Genomic DNA, 16,545 nt, shown 5'->3' on the forward strand with positions numbered 1-16,545 from the left:
GCTAGCATTGGTATCTTTATCCAATATATGCTAACTGGAGATTCATTGTCTATTCAGGGGGTTGTTGCTGGTCTCCTAGTTCAGAATGCACTTAAATACTTGCTGAAGTTTGGGCAAGTTTCTCCTTATTTGGTAAATTCAGCTCTTGAAAAACTAATCCATAATCAACTTGTACATAAATTCTTGTACTTATGTAGCTCTTTTATCACCATCACTGCAACTTTGTGTTGTAAGTCTTTTTATCAGCATTCATATGTTACATAGCTTGTTTTTCTGAGTTAAAAATCTGCAGTTTTAGCATATGAATTAATCTATGAATGCCTAATAGAAATTGTTAAACTCACTGGCAATCAGCAAAAGCTAAATTAATTGGAAAATTATGCAATTTCTATGAGGTATTGATATTAGAGCTTTCTCTATCTGAATTTCATAACATCATTTACATGCAGGGATATAATTCACTTGAAGATTATTTTCCAACCATGGAAATGAGACCAAATCCACAGTGTTCAAACTTGGCATGTGTTGAGCGACAGGTATATAATTTGCATGCTGCCTATTCATGAATTAGCATTTTGCAGTATTAAAATCCATGTGCTTCCCATTGTATTGTACATCTCTTATGGCTAAGGCAACATATATTGTGCAGAAGGAATACATCCAAACAAAACCAGCTAGAGATGCTGCAGCTAAGGCAAAGATGGAAGTTGAAATATCAGCAGTAAGAGAAGGGCCCCTTCACTTGGATAATGAGTGGAATATAAGGTACTTTCTTGTTCTTAATAATCTTATTTCACTCCTACTATCATCATACATTCACACAGATTGATTTTCTATTTTGAAGAGGAAAATTATATTCTATATTTTCACCAAATAATATTCACATATGCCTAAATGTTATAGATGATCACAATGCTACATTTATGGTGTATATGCATTACTGTATGCACATGTTCATCATGTTGCCCACTGATGTGTTATTTCATTCTTTATAGTAGTCTGTGCCTGTAGTTAAATCTACATGCATTCCTGCATCATGCTCATTTGGGTGCATAAATCTTCATAATTGTATGTTTGGGTGCATGATTATTCTTCAAGTTTCATGGTATTAAACTCCATATCCATGATCGAAGGGCTTTATATGACAACTTCAGGAACTATTTTTGAGAATTGTGCATTTGTTTTCTAATCCAATAGCTGGGTCAAAACTTATCATGCCGCCCTTTCAATCTTAAATTTTTCATTTTTTGAAAGAGCTAATGAACTTAATAGGATGAAGGGCTATGGGAAGAATTTTAGTAGGTTTCCTATCTAGGCTTGTATCCCTTAATCCTTACTGTGTCACCACGTTCAGTGACAACAAGTCCTAGCAAGTGAATCGTGCCCCACAGCTTTACTGTGCTTTCTGCTGTCATCCTGACTATGCTAGGTTTCAATCACTTATTGTTGTTTATAGGTATTGGACCATGTACTGGTGCCACACTAGTATTGTGTCAATACGGTATGTGGTCTTTTTGGCATATCAAGGGTGGATACGTCTCCCATATCGGGTACCAGTGCCAAAGCAGTATGGTATGGTACGCTTTATACCGCTCGGTTCGGGCTGGTACGGTGAACCATGGATAGAATTACCCTTCCATACTTCTAAATGTAGTCTTGTTATCATTGCAACAACACATTTAAAGGTCTGTGGTCAAAAAACTTGATGTTGTCCAATTTAATCTGACTAGTAAAAGTGCACGTGCCAATGCACTTTGAACTAAAATACCAATGAAAGAAAAATTAAATTTTTATTTAGTGTTTAATAGATATCAAGAATTTTGGTTTTCAAGTTACAGGAGTTACGGACAAAAGCTTTGAACTATTTTGAGTATGGTTGCTAAAGGATTTGACAATTCTGTTTGACATGTTGACTGGACATTGGTGTATTAGTTTCTTCTTGAAAATTTCTTGTCGTTCTTGGTGGGAATGAAAAGTTCCCACTATGACAGTGCAATGCATGGGATTTAGACTCTCTCGTGTGCATGTGCGCTCTCTCTCTCTCTCTCTCTCTCTTTTTTGTGTGTGCGTGTTTTTTTTTTTGGGGGGGGGGGGGGGGATGTGATTTTGGGCTTTAGTTTGACCAACTTATGCATTCAAATAATAGGCCTAAACAAGCTATAATGTCCATCCAACATGGACTAAACAATATTAAGAATCTACACAGGAACTACAAAATATATGAATGGATTTTGTTAGGCCCATTGCCTATGAACTGATAACTGAAAATATGAAGTTATATAATATAATCAATGGGCGACTTGTTTGTTTTTGCAGTGTTAGACTCATCTTATTGATCAAACTTCCAGTGTAGTTAATGGGCCACAAGTCTGGTCAACACTTGGGCTACAAGGTACAGGAGAAGGAAAGAATCCCTGGAGTTGCACAAGGGACTTGGTTATGGGATTAACTAATTATGGAAGGTGGAGATTAGGTGTTGGGTTGGAAACCTTGGGCTTGCATTTAAGAGAGGGAGGGGAGTAGAAATTGGGCTGAGCTCTTGGACATGGAACTGAGAAAGAGGAAGGTGGTAACAAATTTTCTTCTTTCTTTTGTTTTTTTGCATCAAAAGATAGGAAGCCTTGGGCGAGAAAATTGAAGAAGGGGGTCCAGAAGGATTAAGAAAGAGGAAGAGGATGCCAGGATGACTTGCTGTAGGCAAGAGAATTGGAGAAGGTATGGGAGTTTAAAAGGATTAAGGAACAGGAAGAGGATTCCAAGATGATTTGCTGTTAACGAGGGTCACGGAAGATTCAAAGAAAGGTATTAAGCTGTAACTGATCTATGCCCTACCAATTTGGGAATTTGAGAAGGGACTCATGTATAGGAAATACTTTGAATATTTGAGATTATTCCATCTAAATCTAAGGGTCTAAAATGCTTCTTGACATAAGTTATTGAATCTTTTATAGTATTTAAGATTAAGGTAGGGCTTTCTATCTTGCCTCTGAAAATACTTTAAACTTACGTAATTTATGTACTCTAACATTTCTGGATTTTCTTGCTCTAGTTTCATATTCAGCCTGTCTAAACACTAATTTCTGTCCACTAGAGATTTTTTATCTCTGATTTAGGTGCCTTTTTGTATTTCTTCACATTTTTTGTGCCTGTTTTAGTAAATTTTAGGTTCCTTTTGTCCACTTCCCATGTCTTCATGGTTATGGTTGATTGTTAGCAAATAGGTTAAGCCAAACCTAGATAAAACTGACATATATGCTAGTATAATTAATTTTTAGAAATTTTTTTCTTGCTTAACAATTTTTATGTGACAAAAAAGTATTAGATTTAGAAAAAGTTTGTTTTGGTTTTACCTTTTTTTTGGGTACAATTGTTTTTTTGCTTGATGTCGTATCTTCTCTTGAAGAAAACTTCACATGGTCTCAACTTATAAGCATTTAATCCCATTTGGAAGGGTTTGGCATGGTTATTTCTAATTTCCGACCCATTTCTTAAATTCTAAATCCATTAAATCCTTTGCTTGATTTAATCATGGATCGATTTATACAGATAGTGTTTAACAAATTCCCGATTACCGATTAATTGCGCCTACCTATCCCCAATCACCTAGTAATGTTCGTTTGGACACCTACCAAGGATGCCTTTCACTTTTAGACAGTTCCTTGTGTATCAAAGGACTTAAAAAGTAAAGGTAAGGGTGGTCTACGATCAGGGAATGCCTTTATTCTTAAGGAGAATTGGTTGTAGAGAGAGCGTCTATCTCTCATAAGAGAAGAGAAGAGTTATTTAAATAACATAAATAATTTTTCAAACAAACCATGAACTTGAAGCAACAGATCATCAATCCAGAAGTTCACTTCAAATCAAGTAGTTAAGTACTGCTGCCATGGGTCATGCTGTCTGGTGGCTCCATGCCGCACCTAAATAAGAAAAGAAAGGATGTGAGGGGCCCTTCAGGCTTCATATGGTGCCGTCCTGAGCAATAGCAACCTGTGCTGAACTGGCATGGGTCGATGCAGACAAGCACGCTCCTTAGTCAGTACCAACCTAGTGTTGGGTGCCAGCATTGGCCCAACAGGGAATGTGCAGGCTGACATGGATCTCAGCATGGACTGACACATAAAACCTTGCTTTAGATACACCCTCTCAAGTCCCTGTTTGAATCAAACCAGGTTGATTTTAGTAGAGAATATGGTGTTTTTGTTTGGAAGAAAAAAGGTTGTTCCAAGGAACTAAACCTGATGAGTGGGTTCTGCTTTTTCTGCTGTTGTTACTGAGAACTTACAGCCAAGCTGACTATTTTGATGCATGTCTTATGCTATATGCACTGATACACTATGGTATCAGTCAGTGCAATCATATGTGACTAGTCCATGATACACAAAAATAATCGAAATCACAACAGGTCATTCATCTTGTTGCATATCATCTGAATGGACATCTTCTGGTCTGTGATCTGGCATATCTGACATGTCTCTATTCATGTCATATCCTGGTGTAGGACAGGTATAGACAAGTTTGCATGTAAAATAGTAGTTTGAAACTGTTGTCTATATCAAGATGCTGCATGTGATACTAACCCAGATAATCTGTCATTAAGATTATAAGGCAAATATCGAGTTCATAAGGAACTAATACATGCTCTTACTAATCTAATTCTCAAATTAATTAAATGTCATCAAGTAATAACAAGTAACCATGTTTGTCTGGTTGCACTCCAATTTGAAGATTTTTGAAACTGTCAGATAACCTTCTTTAATGGCTGTGAATTGCTTTTTGTCATGCATTGAATTTCAAACAAACATGGTCTTCTGTTGATGCAAATAGATTAACGAAAAACTCACTGACACTGCCTTGAAAGCTGAAACCTAATACATGTGGAATTTTGGTGGGGGTCAATGCATCCCTTTCTTTACAGTGATACTCGGGCAAGGAGAGAATGATATTGAAGAACCTTCAAAATCACTACCACCTTATTGCCAAAAGAAAACTAAAATTTAGTAGGCATGGAAAATGAGGTATATTATTTTAATTCTCCTGGGAGCTTAGCTGAGCAAGTCTCGATATGAAGGAGCTGCTATTGCTGATATTAGTAGATGGGAGGATTTCATATTATTTTCTGCATTCCACTAATGTATAGCTAGCCGGACGCTAGATTATGAAAGTATTATTAGCATCTTTAAACAAACTGCTGCTGGAGATCTTAATTCTTTTCCATAAACAACGATAAAGATGATTTTTATATTAATTCGACTGATGCAGACAGCCGAATAAATTTAGCTACACCATTACATTAGCCTAGAATATTGCATGTATATATAGTTAGCATAGTTCAATGGATATCAACTTTTGAGTTGGACATCTTGGCATCCATCTGCCACATCTTGTGATACAAAATATCAGACCTTATATGTTGTTAGGTTTGCTCATGGGATAATGCATGCTTCAGCTTGCAGATAAAATTAGACTGCTATTATGTGTTGCGCAGTTTATATTTATGTTCTAAATTGTAATCTTCCTAAAATCTGCAATATCACATCACTTTTTCATGTTAAAAGTTCTCATAGGTTTTTCCTTACAAGACTGCAGTTTTTCATGTTACACTAATTGTACTTGTTTATACAGTGTTGTTGATAATAGCAAGATGGAAATATCGAATGGTTGCAGTGCATCAGGTGATCTTTCTTCCATGGCATGGCCTCTATTTTCTCTTTTCTTGGTTTAACTCTTTCTCATTCCTGCACCTCTTCTCAAACACATGCAGATGATGCTCTTCCAGAAGGTCTTATCCACGAGCTCCCAAGTGCCGGCAAATATCCGGAGTCACTGGTGGTTGGAGAGGCGTGCCCTGTGGTAGATGATCTTGAGGATCTCCAGCGGCAGCTCGATGCCCTTAATGCATCCTGACCTTCCAGAAACATTGACCTTGCAATTTTATTTGAACCCTTCTTCTTTTTTTTTTCTAATGCAAAGGGTATTTATCAGTAACATTAGCTTCCCTGGTTCCCTTCTGAGATGAAAAAAAGGGAAATGAGGGGAAGGTGTCATGACTTAATTAGGAGAGACATTCATTTCCTATTCGCTTAACCTGCATTCCTCCAAATGGTCCTGAATGTAAGTTTGCCTGTCTGGAGAGCCGCAAAAGGTATAGTATATGGCTATATGCAATGTTCGGGGAGGAGAAGGTATAGCAAAAAAATTGTGTGCGCGTGTGTTTTGACATGTTAATAAACAAATGCGCATCCAAGATAGGACATAAATTACTGCAATTCTATTTAATTAAAAATATTATTATTTATGTTATATGATTGATATGCTTTGTTTTAGGTGATGCCAACTTGAATATTCTATACAAGGACGGGAAGAAGTGGAATGGGAGGTGGTGTCTTTACCATAGTCTGAAATAATGGCCTTTGTCACATCATAACACCTTGAGTAGGGTGCTGCTGCCTCTTTTTTTTCTTTTTTTCTTTTTTTTTTTTGTGTGTGCTGGAAGAAAGGGAGAGGAAGGGACAAGCCCAATCCCACGTAGCAGCCTCCATCCCGCCAAGAGAATGTTCGATACGGGCAGAAATGACCGTGTGTTGGGCATCCCGGCTGGTTTTACTCATACTCTCCCCACCGATGGGCGAACCTTCGTGTGAGTACATCACACCTAGCACCACCAAGATTATCAGCGGACCAATAAGCCCTCTCAAATTCCGTGTCCAAGCAGGGAGCATCCGGTCTCCATAATTTAATCGACGCTCGCGCGTTTCGAACTTGGAAGTACTTGGTTGGAAGTAAGGCCCAATTCCACTGCGCTACCACCTTAGTGGCGCTGCTGCCCTTTCTATTCCGTCCGAGTGAGCTTGGTTGATGAAGGGTATACCATCAAGCTTGTCTGGGCAAAGGGTTAACATGTGCATAGTACGTCACTGGCTTGGACTAGTCGGAAAAGTATTGATCAAAGAGAGGATAGAAAGTAGCGTGGTTCAAATACCATACCTTCAAGGACTTTCACGATTATTATATTATCGTTCATAGAAGGTGGAAGTGGCTAGGATTGTAGCATTAGGCTACAATAGAAAGAGCATCGCACTGGGTTACGGCGGAAAAATTTAAGTTGTGTCTACTTGTAGAAAAAAAATTAAGATTTAGATAAAATAATATGATTGGATTGATTGTTGAAAAATATTTTTTATGAGATCCAATATTACTATTTATAATAATTGTCCTCACATACTACAACCATCCAATCCGATGGTTACTTTCTACATTTGAATTATATTCCTAGTGTTTATGGTAACCGCCATCAACCATCCTCCCATTATGTGTGTTATAAACACAACTACTTTGCAACTGTTAGATTGATAATCATATTCTATCGGTCATTGGTTTGTACTAGCCATCATTTTATTTGGCCTACAATACGATCTTCTGTTTAGGAATTTTTGAGATTGGTATATTAGTCTCAATTTTCTATTGGCCATCTTTTATGGCCAAGACTTGATATTTTGGTATGTTTATCCACATTATAGCCGAGTTCTCTCTATTTAGCCTAGATCTCCATATTTTATGTGATTTCACAACTACACTCTGCCCAATCTTAACAAAAGTCATGAGATTCTCACATGCTCAGATTACCTGCTTAGATTCTATCAAACTTAGGCCCTGTTTGGGATTGCTATTAGCATTAAACCTTTAGAATTTTTAGAGATAGAGCTTTCGGAAAGTAGAGTTTTTGGAAGTAGAGTTTTTATTAAAATCTATTTCTTGTTTGGTAACTATATTTCTAGAATACTATAAAACTTTAACATATATTTGGTAATCAAAATGAGAAAGTGCTTTTAGTATAATAAAATGACAATAAAGAATATTGCATAATAAAGTATAATACAATATAATATTATTATTATATTATTATTTTGTATAATATTACTATAATATAGTGTAATATAATATTGAATACTATGGCGTATTAATATAACATAATATGATATGATATGATATAGTAATGTATTATTAATAGTACAATATTACTACAACATAATATAATATTATTATAATTAAAATTATAATATAATATAATAATATTATATTATAATATATAGCAATATAATATAATATAATGGATTAGAATCTAATCTAATAATAGATTATATTATATTATAGTATAATAATATTACATGACTATTAAATATATAATAATATTATAATATAATGATATAATAAAATATAATATAATGTAGTATAATCTAATCTAGAATCTATTATATTATTAATCATATATTATAATATTATTATAATAATCATATCTTATATTATCATAATATAACTATTATTATAATAATAATAATAAATTATGATTGCAATAATATGTGACATTATGCTTATAATAAATATAAGAATATATTATATTATAATTATGTATTACTACAATAATATAATATATTTGTACTATTATAATATTATAATATAATGTAATATAACAAAATATACTATTAATTTATTATTATATTATATTATATTATATTATATTATATTTATTGTATAATAATATATTATGATATGATATGATATGAGATATAATTATAAGATTTGTTGGTGGGCATTTTGGTCATCAGAAAAATTTTATTAAAATCAAAACTGCTTTTCGACGTTGGTGAGAAAGCATTTTTGGGGAGAATCTCCAAAATAGGGCTTTTCCTAAATAGACATTTTTATCTTTTTGACAGAGCCAAAAACAACTTATCGATTTTTTACCAAACACCACTATATCATTTTTTTTTTTTGCTAAGACGGGTGGATCATACCAAACGAGCATGGATGCACCCAATAAAATCAAAAAACAAAATACCTCGGAGTGCCGAGGGCAACTCCCCATCTCCAGCCCATAGGGTACTATCCGAGGGACTGGCTACATAAGCAGCCGCCCAGTCCGTGGCCCCATTAGCTTCACGGAAGATATACTTGGCCTGAAAGGCCCCTCCATCCCTCACCATTGCCCAGATATCGCGAAGCAGAGGGTGGACGCAACCGTTACCCCTTGGACCCCCCAGATCCATCTGATGATCATGGCCGAGTCCCCCTTCAGGATGATGGAACTGGCCCATAAAACATACCGGGCGTGACGAAGGCCCGTCCAAGTGGCCCTCAACTCTGCACCCGGAACTGATATGTCGAAGAGTTGACTGCCCTCTGCAGCTACGACTCTGGCAGATGGGTCCCGAATAATAAAACCTGCGCTGCCCCTCGTACCTCCGTCCAAGACAGACCCATCGAAGTTGACCTTGAGAAAACTTGGAGGTGGGGGCTCCCAGGTGAAAAATACTATACGAGATGCTGTCGAAGCAGAATGGGAACCCTAGATGTCCCGACCTGTGAAGGTCCCTTTGACAAGTATGATGTGACTGATCTCTGACGCCTGCACACGGGCACTCTTCACCACAAGTCTCGGCGACATACTGCGTTCGCCAAAGGTTCGAGCGTTCCTAGCCAGCCAAATCTGGTAGAACATGCAAAGAGCTGCCTCCTGGCGGAGCAGTGGGGACTCCGAACATCGGTGCATGGCTTGTAAAATCTGGTTCCTCCGGCCCCGAACCTCCCGCAGGATCCCTGCCAGTCGCCCTAGCCCATGTGCACTGGAACAAGGCATGATCCACTGTCTTGTCTACACCACAATCCCTACATACTGAGAAAATTGTCAGACCACGTCCACTACGTACTACTCTTGTCGGAAGACGATCCCAGACCACCTTCCAGAGGAATAGTGCAACCCTCAGGTGGAGGCCCAAGCGCCAAACCCAGGCACAGTCTGGCCCAGGCTCGTACTGCTGCCGGAGAATACGGGAGGTCACCCACCCTGACGCTGGTCCTGGTAGAGGTGCCCCAACCCACATGTCTGGACCTGCACACCTAGATAACAGGAGGGATCAAACCCTCTCCGCCAAATGCCCCCCGAAAAGCTGGACCAGCCTAATCTCGTCCCATGCAGCCCCTCCAGAGACAAGGAGATCACAGACACACAAGCCCTCCGCAACCTCGACACTAACCATAGTCGGCCAATGCCGCAAGGGGAGGGCATCTACCTGCAGATCCTCAATCACATCAAAGCTGCGCCCATCACTTATCAGCCACCTAATGTGAACCAACTTAGTAGGTAGGTACCTCGCAATCTCTCGCCACAGGAAGGAACATCTCCACCCTCGGACCAGTGCCTCAGGGTCCACCCGCCCATAGTGGGCTGCCATGGTCTGGCTCCAGATCCCCTGCGGCTCCAAAAGGAAGCGGACTGCATGTCGGGCAATGAGCACCTCCCGCCTCTCCAGGAGAGACAGAACCCTAAGGCCACCCTCAATGAATGGGAGGCAGATGCTCTCCCAAGCCACCAAGTGCACCCCTCGACCGCCTCAATGCGAGCTCCATAGGAAGCTCCAAAGTAGCCGCTCAATCTTCAGTAACACTGTTCTCGGCATCACCGTGTTTGCCATGAGATAGATGGAATACCACTATATCATTCTAATGTACTTTTGGAGGACCAAAAAAATATTTTCTAGTCTTCCAAAAACTTTGCCAAACAAAACCTTAATCCATGTGTCATTTGTTCCTAGTCACAGGCTAGATTGTTAAGATGCGGTATAAACATCGGATCTATTACATTATATAAATAAATATTAAATAATTAAATAACAATGGACCAATTTTTGTTATAAGAACTTTTATTTACAAAGGGTAAAATTATTTTTTCCAATTTTTTGTGCCAATTGAGAAATCATCATATTTCGAATGAAGAAAAATCATCATTTATTAAAGAAAAATTATTCAATGAAAATTTTATTTGAATGATAGTAATTTTGGAGGGTAATGGTAATTAAATAATTTTTTAATTTGAAATTTTTGTGCTAGTTGAAAAGATTATCATTTATTTGTTCAGTCTTTTTTTTGTTTGATAGTAGTAATTTTTTCAAATAATGATGCCATTTTTTGTTATTGTTTTCTATTTCTGGATATAGTGGTAAATAATACTTGACATATTTTAAAAGTTTGAAGTTCAAATAAAATTTATTTAATAGGAGAAAGGGAAATAGATCCACCTATGTCATAGTTATTCAAGTCTAGATATATAATATACATACTCAGAATCTTTGATTGCTGGGATTCAGAAGATCAAGCGTTCTTTCGAGCGAAAGGTACCGCCGAACCCTTGCCGGAGTACGGGATATTTGTGACGTAAGCAGCGGTCACATGGGTCGTCGGATCATCCGTGATCCGGTTCTTATCACTTCAGTCGGTTGATCACAACCGTCCATCTTCTCCGGTCCTCGCAACCATAGACCGTGTTCCTCCATATATAGGTGGTACACGAAACATTTAGTCTCTCGCATCCAACTCCGAACCGACTCAGCTTTCTCCGCTCGTCTCTTCTCTCTCTCCCTCCCTCTCCAATGGAGGAATCCGCCCAATTCGAAACCCTAGCCTCCTATCCCCAACCTCTCGATCTTCCCTCCAATCCATCACCCCAAACCCTAGATCCCCACAACCCCCCTCCGCCTCCCCCTCCTCCGGAAATGCTACATCCTAACCCCCCGCCGGAGCAACCCGACGGCCAGACCGCCGCCGCCGAGAGGCTGCTGGTCTCCGAGAACGGAAAGTCCGCCGTGACCCACAGCGGCACCGACAAGGAGGTGTCGGCTGGGGAGGAGGAGACCAGCCGCCGCCGCCGCCGCCGCAGCCGCTGGGAGACCCCGGCAGAGTCCGGCGACAGCGCCGGCGATGGGTCTAGCTGTGGTCAGAAGCGGAAGTCCCGGTGGGCCAACGAGGAGCCGAATCCGGTCGTCCAGCTCCCGGATTTCATGAAGGACTTCGCCGCCGACCTCGACCCTGAGGTCCAGGCACTCAACCTTAGGCTCCTTGAGATCAGCCGCCTCCTCCAGTCCGGCATGCCCCTCGATGACCGACCGGAGGGCGCCCGATCCCCCTCCCCCGAGCCGATTTACGACAACATGGGCATCAGGATCAACACCAGGGAGTATCGGGCACGCGAGCGGCTCACCAAGGAGCGGCAGGGGATCATCTCCCAGCTCATCCAGAGGAACCCGGCGTTCAAGCCCCCGGCCGACTACCGCCCCCCCAAGCTCCAGAAGAAGCTCTACATCCCCATGAAAGAGTACCCGGGATATAATTTTATCGGCCTCATCATCGGGCCGAGGGGCAACACCCAGAAGAGGATGGAGAAGGAGACCGGTGCCAAGATCGTGATCCGGGGCAAAGGGTCGGTCAAAGAAGGGAGATTGCAGCAGAAGAGGGACTTGAAGCCGGACCTCTCGGAAAACGAGGACTTGCACGTGTTGGTTGAGGCTGAGACTCAGGAGGCTTTGGATGCTGCTGCTGCCATGGTGGAGAAGCTCTTGACGCCTGTCGATGAAGTATTGAATGAACACAAGAGGCAGCAGCTGAGAGAGCTCGCCGCGCTTAATGGAACCATCAGGGATGACGAGTTCTGTAGGCTGTGTGGCGAGCCCGGGCACCGGCAGTATGCCTGCCCTGCCCGAACGACCACCTTTAAGATCGATGTGCAGTGCAAGATTTGTGGTGATGGAGGGCACCCCACGATAGATTGCCCAATGAAAGGATCAGGGAAGAAGATGGATGATGAGTACCAGAACTTCTTGGCCGAGCTTGGCGGGACTGCTCCAGATTCTGTAACTAAGCAGAGCTCGGTGTTGGCTATCGGTTCGGGCTCTTCGGGGAGCAATCCACCTTGGGCTAGTGGTAGTGGGGCTGGGGGCACGGCAGGCACTGGAGCAGCCAATGGGATCAAGAAGGAATACGATGAGACAAACTTATATATAGGATATCTGCCGCCTACTCTAGATGATGACGGACTGATTAGATTGTTCTCCTCTTTCGGGAATATTGTGATGGCTAAGGTTATCAAGGATAGGACCACTGGGTTGAGCAAAGGTTATGGCTTTGTGAAGTATGAAGATGTTACTATGGCTAATGCCGCGATAGCTGCTATGAATGGGTATCATCTAGAAGGCAGAGTTATAGCTGTAAGAGTAGCAGGGAAACCTCCTCAGCCTGCTATGCCTCCTGCTCCTCCGGTTCCTGTTACACCTACATATCCTTCTCAACAGTATATGGCTGGTGCGCCTGTCGCAAACCCTCCACCACCACCTGGTAGTTATGCACCAGTTCCATGGGGTCCTCCAGTCCCCCCTCCATATGCTTCATATTCTCCGCAGCCACCAGGTTCGAGCATGTACACCCCCGTTCAAGGCCAGTCTGTGCCACCTTATGGCATGCAATACCCTCCTCCGGCACAAACTGCTCCTCCAGGCACTGCACCTCAAACTGCTCCTCCTGGCACTCCATCTCAAACTGCTCCTCTGGGCACTGCACCTCAATCTGCATCTTCAAGTGATTCAATGCAGAATTACCCTCCCGGGGTGCAATCACAAAGCACTACCACACCTGTCCAGGCTGTGCCAAACAATGTTTACAGCAGTACCGTTGCTCCGAACTTTCCTCCAATGTATCCACCTCCTCCTCCTTATGGATATACACCTTATTACTCTGCAGTTACACCAGTGCCGCCTCTGGCTGTTGATCCCACTCAAACCATTGCAAATGCACCATGGGCCTCCAATCCACCGCCGCCTCAGCCCGCTTCAACTGCAGAACAGTCGGCATCTTATGGTGCTGACACGGACTATGAGAAATTCATGTCAGAGATGAAGTGATGTTGATCAGCAAGCATTTTGCTTCTGCACAGAAAGGTAAGGCTTCAGATGCCTATACGTGCTTTTTCTTAGATCATATCATAGTGAAGTCATGATTAATTGCAAAGATTAATTTTATGAAGTCGATAAATTTTGATCAACATTAGCTTTGCAAGCTTGTCGTGGATTTTATAAAGTTAAGTCATGGACAACATGAACTGGGGGAAAAACGTGCTCATATGAAGTGATTCATTAGTGTATATTCTTTACTATAGCATTCAACATTTTTGTTTCTTATTGAGCAGGAGGCATTTTCAGCTTAGCTTGTCTGGAAACAGCTGTGCTGTGCTTCCATTTGTCCCTTTTCTTTTCATGACCTAATAATTGCACTGTCTATTGTTGCGCATTGTTGTTTGGTTGTATTCATGTTTTGGCAGTTCTTGACTTGGATACTGTTGGTGATAAATTTTTTGGCAGGCTTGAGGTTTCTTGGAGATATTGTCAACCTGATTTATTTCCTCTTGCTCACCTAGTTGGAAGTTTGGGACTCACATCTTTAACCTTGCTGTGCTCTTATGACCATTGCAGAAACTGCTGGGCTGAAAGACCTGATCATTTTCACAGTGGCAAATTTATGTACTTGATACATCTGTTGCTTGATAGTTACAATTTTTCTGTGGTTTTGGATTTCTTTCTCAGGCAGAGGGGTTTTCTGCAACCTGCACACCAAGATACTGTTCTTTTCCCTGTCCGCTTTCGTCTGGAACTTCTTTAGGGGTTGTTTACTGGTTACTTCATGATGGTTCTTATTTGAGACATGTTATATGACTTATTGTTCTTTGGCTGATTATCTAGTTCACTAACTGCTTAATATTTTATTGTCATTTGTGCAATTATCTTCTTGCTGTTCTACACATTTTTGAATGCGTGGATCTGGCTGAAATTTCTGGCTGTCACACTTCAGAGGAAGCCTTCTGGCTATACAGTTTGCAGAGTGGGTAAATGTTCAATTTACTCTGCAACTCACATATTGATGCTTTTCATTTTTGCTTTATTAACATAGACTGCTTAGAGATGTTTCCCAGTTTATAGGTGAGAGCTGGGAGGACATGCTGCGAAAATTGATAATCACTAGTTCATCAGGTACTGCCTGGAATTCAGATGAAAATGGGGCATATTTAAAAAAAAATTTGCATATATGTTTTTTTCCCTTTGTTCATTTTGATATTCTAACGAAGTTCTGCAGCATCGGTGATGTCTGTCAAGCTATATGGTTGCATTGTGTTTTAAATGTATTATGAGTTGATGATGTTATCCATTGATGTTGCTTTGTCCTTTTGAGCATAAGCCGCAGGATGATGGATCCTTTCTTTGGTCACTGCATTACTGGTGCCACTTCATCAGCATGCCAGTTCTTCTATCCTTTGACAATATTTTATTCTCACAACCTATGGCTCTGCTGGCTTCTTTTCTGAAAAAATCTTATTTATCATATTATGCACTCTAACTTGTTAGTGACATGATTGCTGCAAGTGCAAACTTGATGCAAAATGGAGAATGTAGATAACTGAATTGCTCTAGCTTGGTCATGATACATGGTGGGGCTACTGGTAAGGTGCAGATATTACCATCTTCCGGAGGTCAAAGAAATTCACCACGGGTATGTGTTAAAGAGAGACTTAAAGCTAGGTAGGCAGGAAAAACTTATATGCAGTTGGGCAAAAGCAGCCCATTGCCTTGGTATTATGTTATTTGGGTTTCTTCGAATCTTAGATAAGTCAAGTTGTTTAGGCAGATTTTGAAGTCTTATATTTTCTTGCAGTTCAGCAGGGAGGGCAAATTCCTTCGGAGCAGCAATCTCAAACTTTAATCTTTTATCATGTGTGCTCTTCTCAATGTAGAACATATAAAATTGGAAATGTTAATTCTCATAATCTGTAGGGAAGTATGAAAACATCCCTATAATAAGAAAAACTAGGAATTCTCAAGTCATATAATTGTTGAGATTCAATTTGAAGTATAAACATTCGACCTTTTGTTTTGTAAAGATTATCTTTAATTTATTTTGCTTTGTTTTTATATTTTTCCTCTTCTTATCTTTTGTTGTGTTGGGGAGGGTGGGGTGGGGGGGCGGGGGCGAGGAGGGGGATGGGGGGATGAAGTGAAACATCATAGCGAAATGGAAAGCAAACCAATCCAAATAATAAAGTAATAATTCTTTGATCAGTCAGGTGCTTGTTCTTTAACTTGAAGTCAACTCTGTCAATTCACCAGATCTCCACTATTTCCTGCCGAAGGAATTGAGAGCAAGCACGGAATATGTTGTATGGGAGCAAAATTCCTGCAACTAACACACGGAGAGAGAAAAGCTTATAAGTTTTGAAACTTGAAGAAATTTGGTGAGTGCTGAATCGTACATGTTCACGACCCTGATATACATGAGGTCTTGTATCCATCATAAACCCAAGATAGCTACTTTATTTGCCTAATGTTGTTTCTTTGGAGTTGGTTTAGTCCTCTACCACATTGCTGTACTTAACACTGAATGACTAAATCTGCCATTTTTCTATTTTCTTGAAACTGTTGACCTGGCCAAAGATGTGGAAACACTGATAAGAATGTGGAGGGAAACTATGAATTGGATGCATTTATTTTGGAGATCAAACTCCATCAAACCCTTGAATGTTTTTTTTTCCTTTCTTTTATTTCTTTCTTGTGAAATGAATAAAGATCAAAGGGGAGATACATATCTAAACGTGGCATTAAAGTTCCTTTCCGCAGACTTTAAAGACAAGTTTAGGCATTTAGTGAATATTTAATTTTTTGAAATAAATGGCATGAT

General features: G+C 40.3%; 2 protein-coding genes across 3 annotated transcripts in view; both read left to right on the forward strand.

Moving 5' to 3' along the window:
• Window positions 1-6,300, forward strand: part of LOC103715851 (ubiquitin-like modifier-activating enzyme 5) — a 29,114-nt gene extending 22,814 nt beyond the window's left edge. For both annotated transcript variants that reach the window (XM_089926922.1, XM_089926923.1), the window contains exons 7-11: window positions 58-132; window positions 450-536; window positions 650-765; window positions 5,623-5,672; window positions 5,762-6,300. In XM_089926922.1, the coding sequence (XP_089783048.1) occupies window positions 58-132; window positions 450-536; window positions 650-765; window positions 5,623-5,672; window positions 5,762-5,904 (471 nt within the window). In that variant the 3' untranslated portion in view covers window positions 5,905-6,300. The remainder of the gene's footprint in view (window positions 1-57; window positions 133-449; window positions 537-649; window positions 766-5,622; window positions 5,673-5,761) is intronic.
• A 5,031-nt stretch (window positions 6,301-11,331) lies between these two features.
• On the forward strand, window positions 11,332-14,596 carry LOC103715850 (splicing factor-like protein 1). The gene is made up of 2 exons (XM_008803616.6): window positions 11,332-13,760; window positions 14,181-14,596. The coding sequence occupies exon 1, from the start codon at window positions 11,424-11,426 to the stop codon at window positions 13,722-13,724; it is 2,301 nt and encodes a 766-aa protein (XP_008801838.4). The 5' UTR covers window positions 11,332-11,423; the 3' UTR covers window positions 13,725-13,760; window positions 14,181-14,596.
• The last annotated feature ends 1,949 nt before the right edge of the window (window positions 14,597-16,545 follow it).

Source organism: Phoenix dactylifera, chromosome 13 (genome assembly GCF_051530095.1).
Source record: "Phoenix dactylifera cultivar Ajwa chromosome 13, Ajwa_hap1_PhDact_Kaust_v1.1, whole genome shotgun sequence".
NCBI classification, from domain to species: domain Eukaryota; kingdom Viridiplantae; phylum Streptophyta; class Magnoliopsida; order Arecales; family Arecaceae; genus Phoenix; species Phoenix dactylifera.

Bases quoted from the DNA above. Each gene is read 5' to 3' on its own strand.
- LOC103715850 (XM_008803616.6), top strand. From the start codon at position 11,424: ATGGAGGAATCCGCCCAATTCGAAACCCTAGCCTCCTATCCCCAACCT.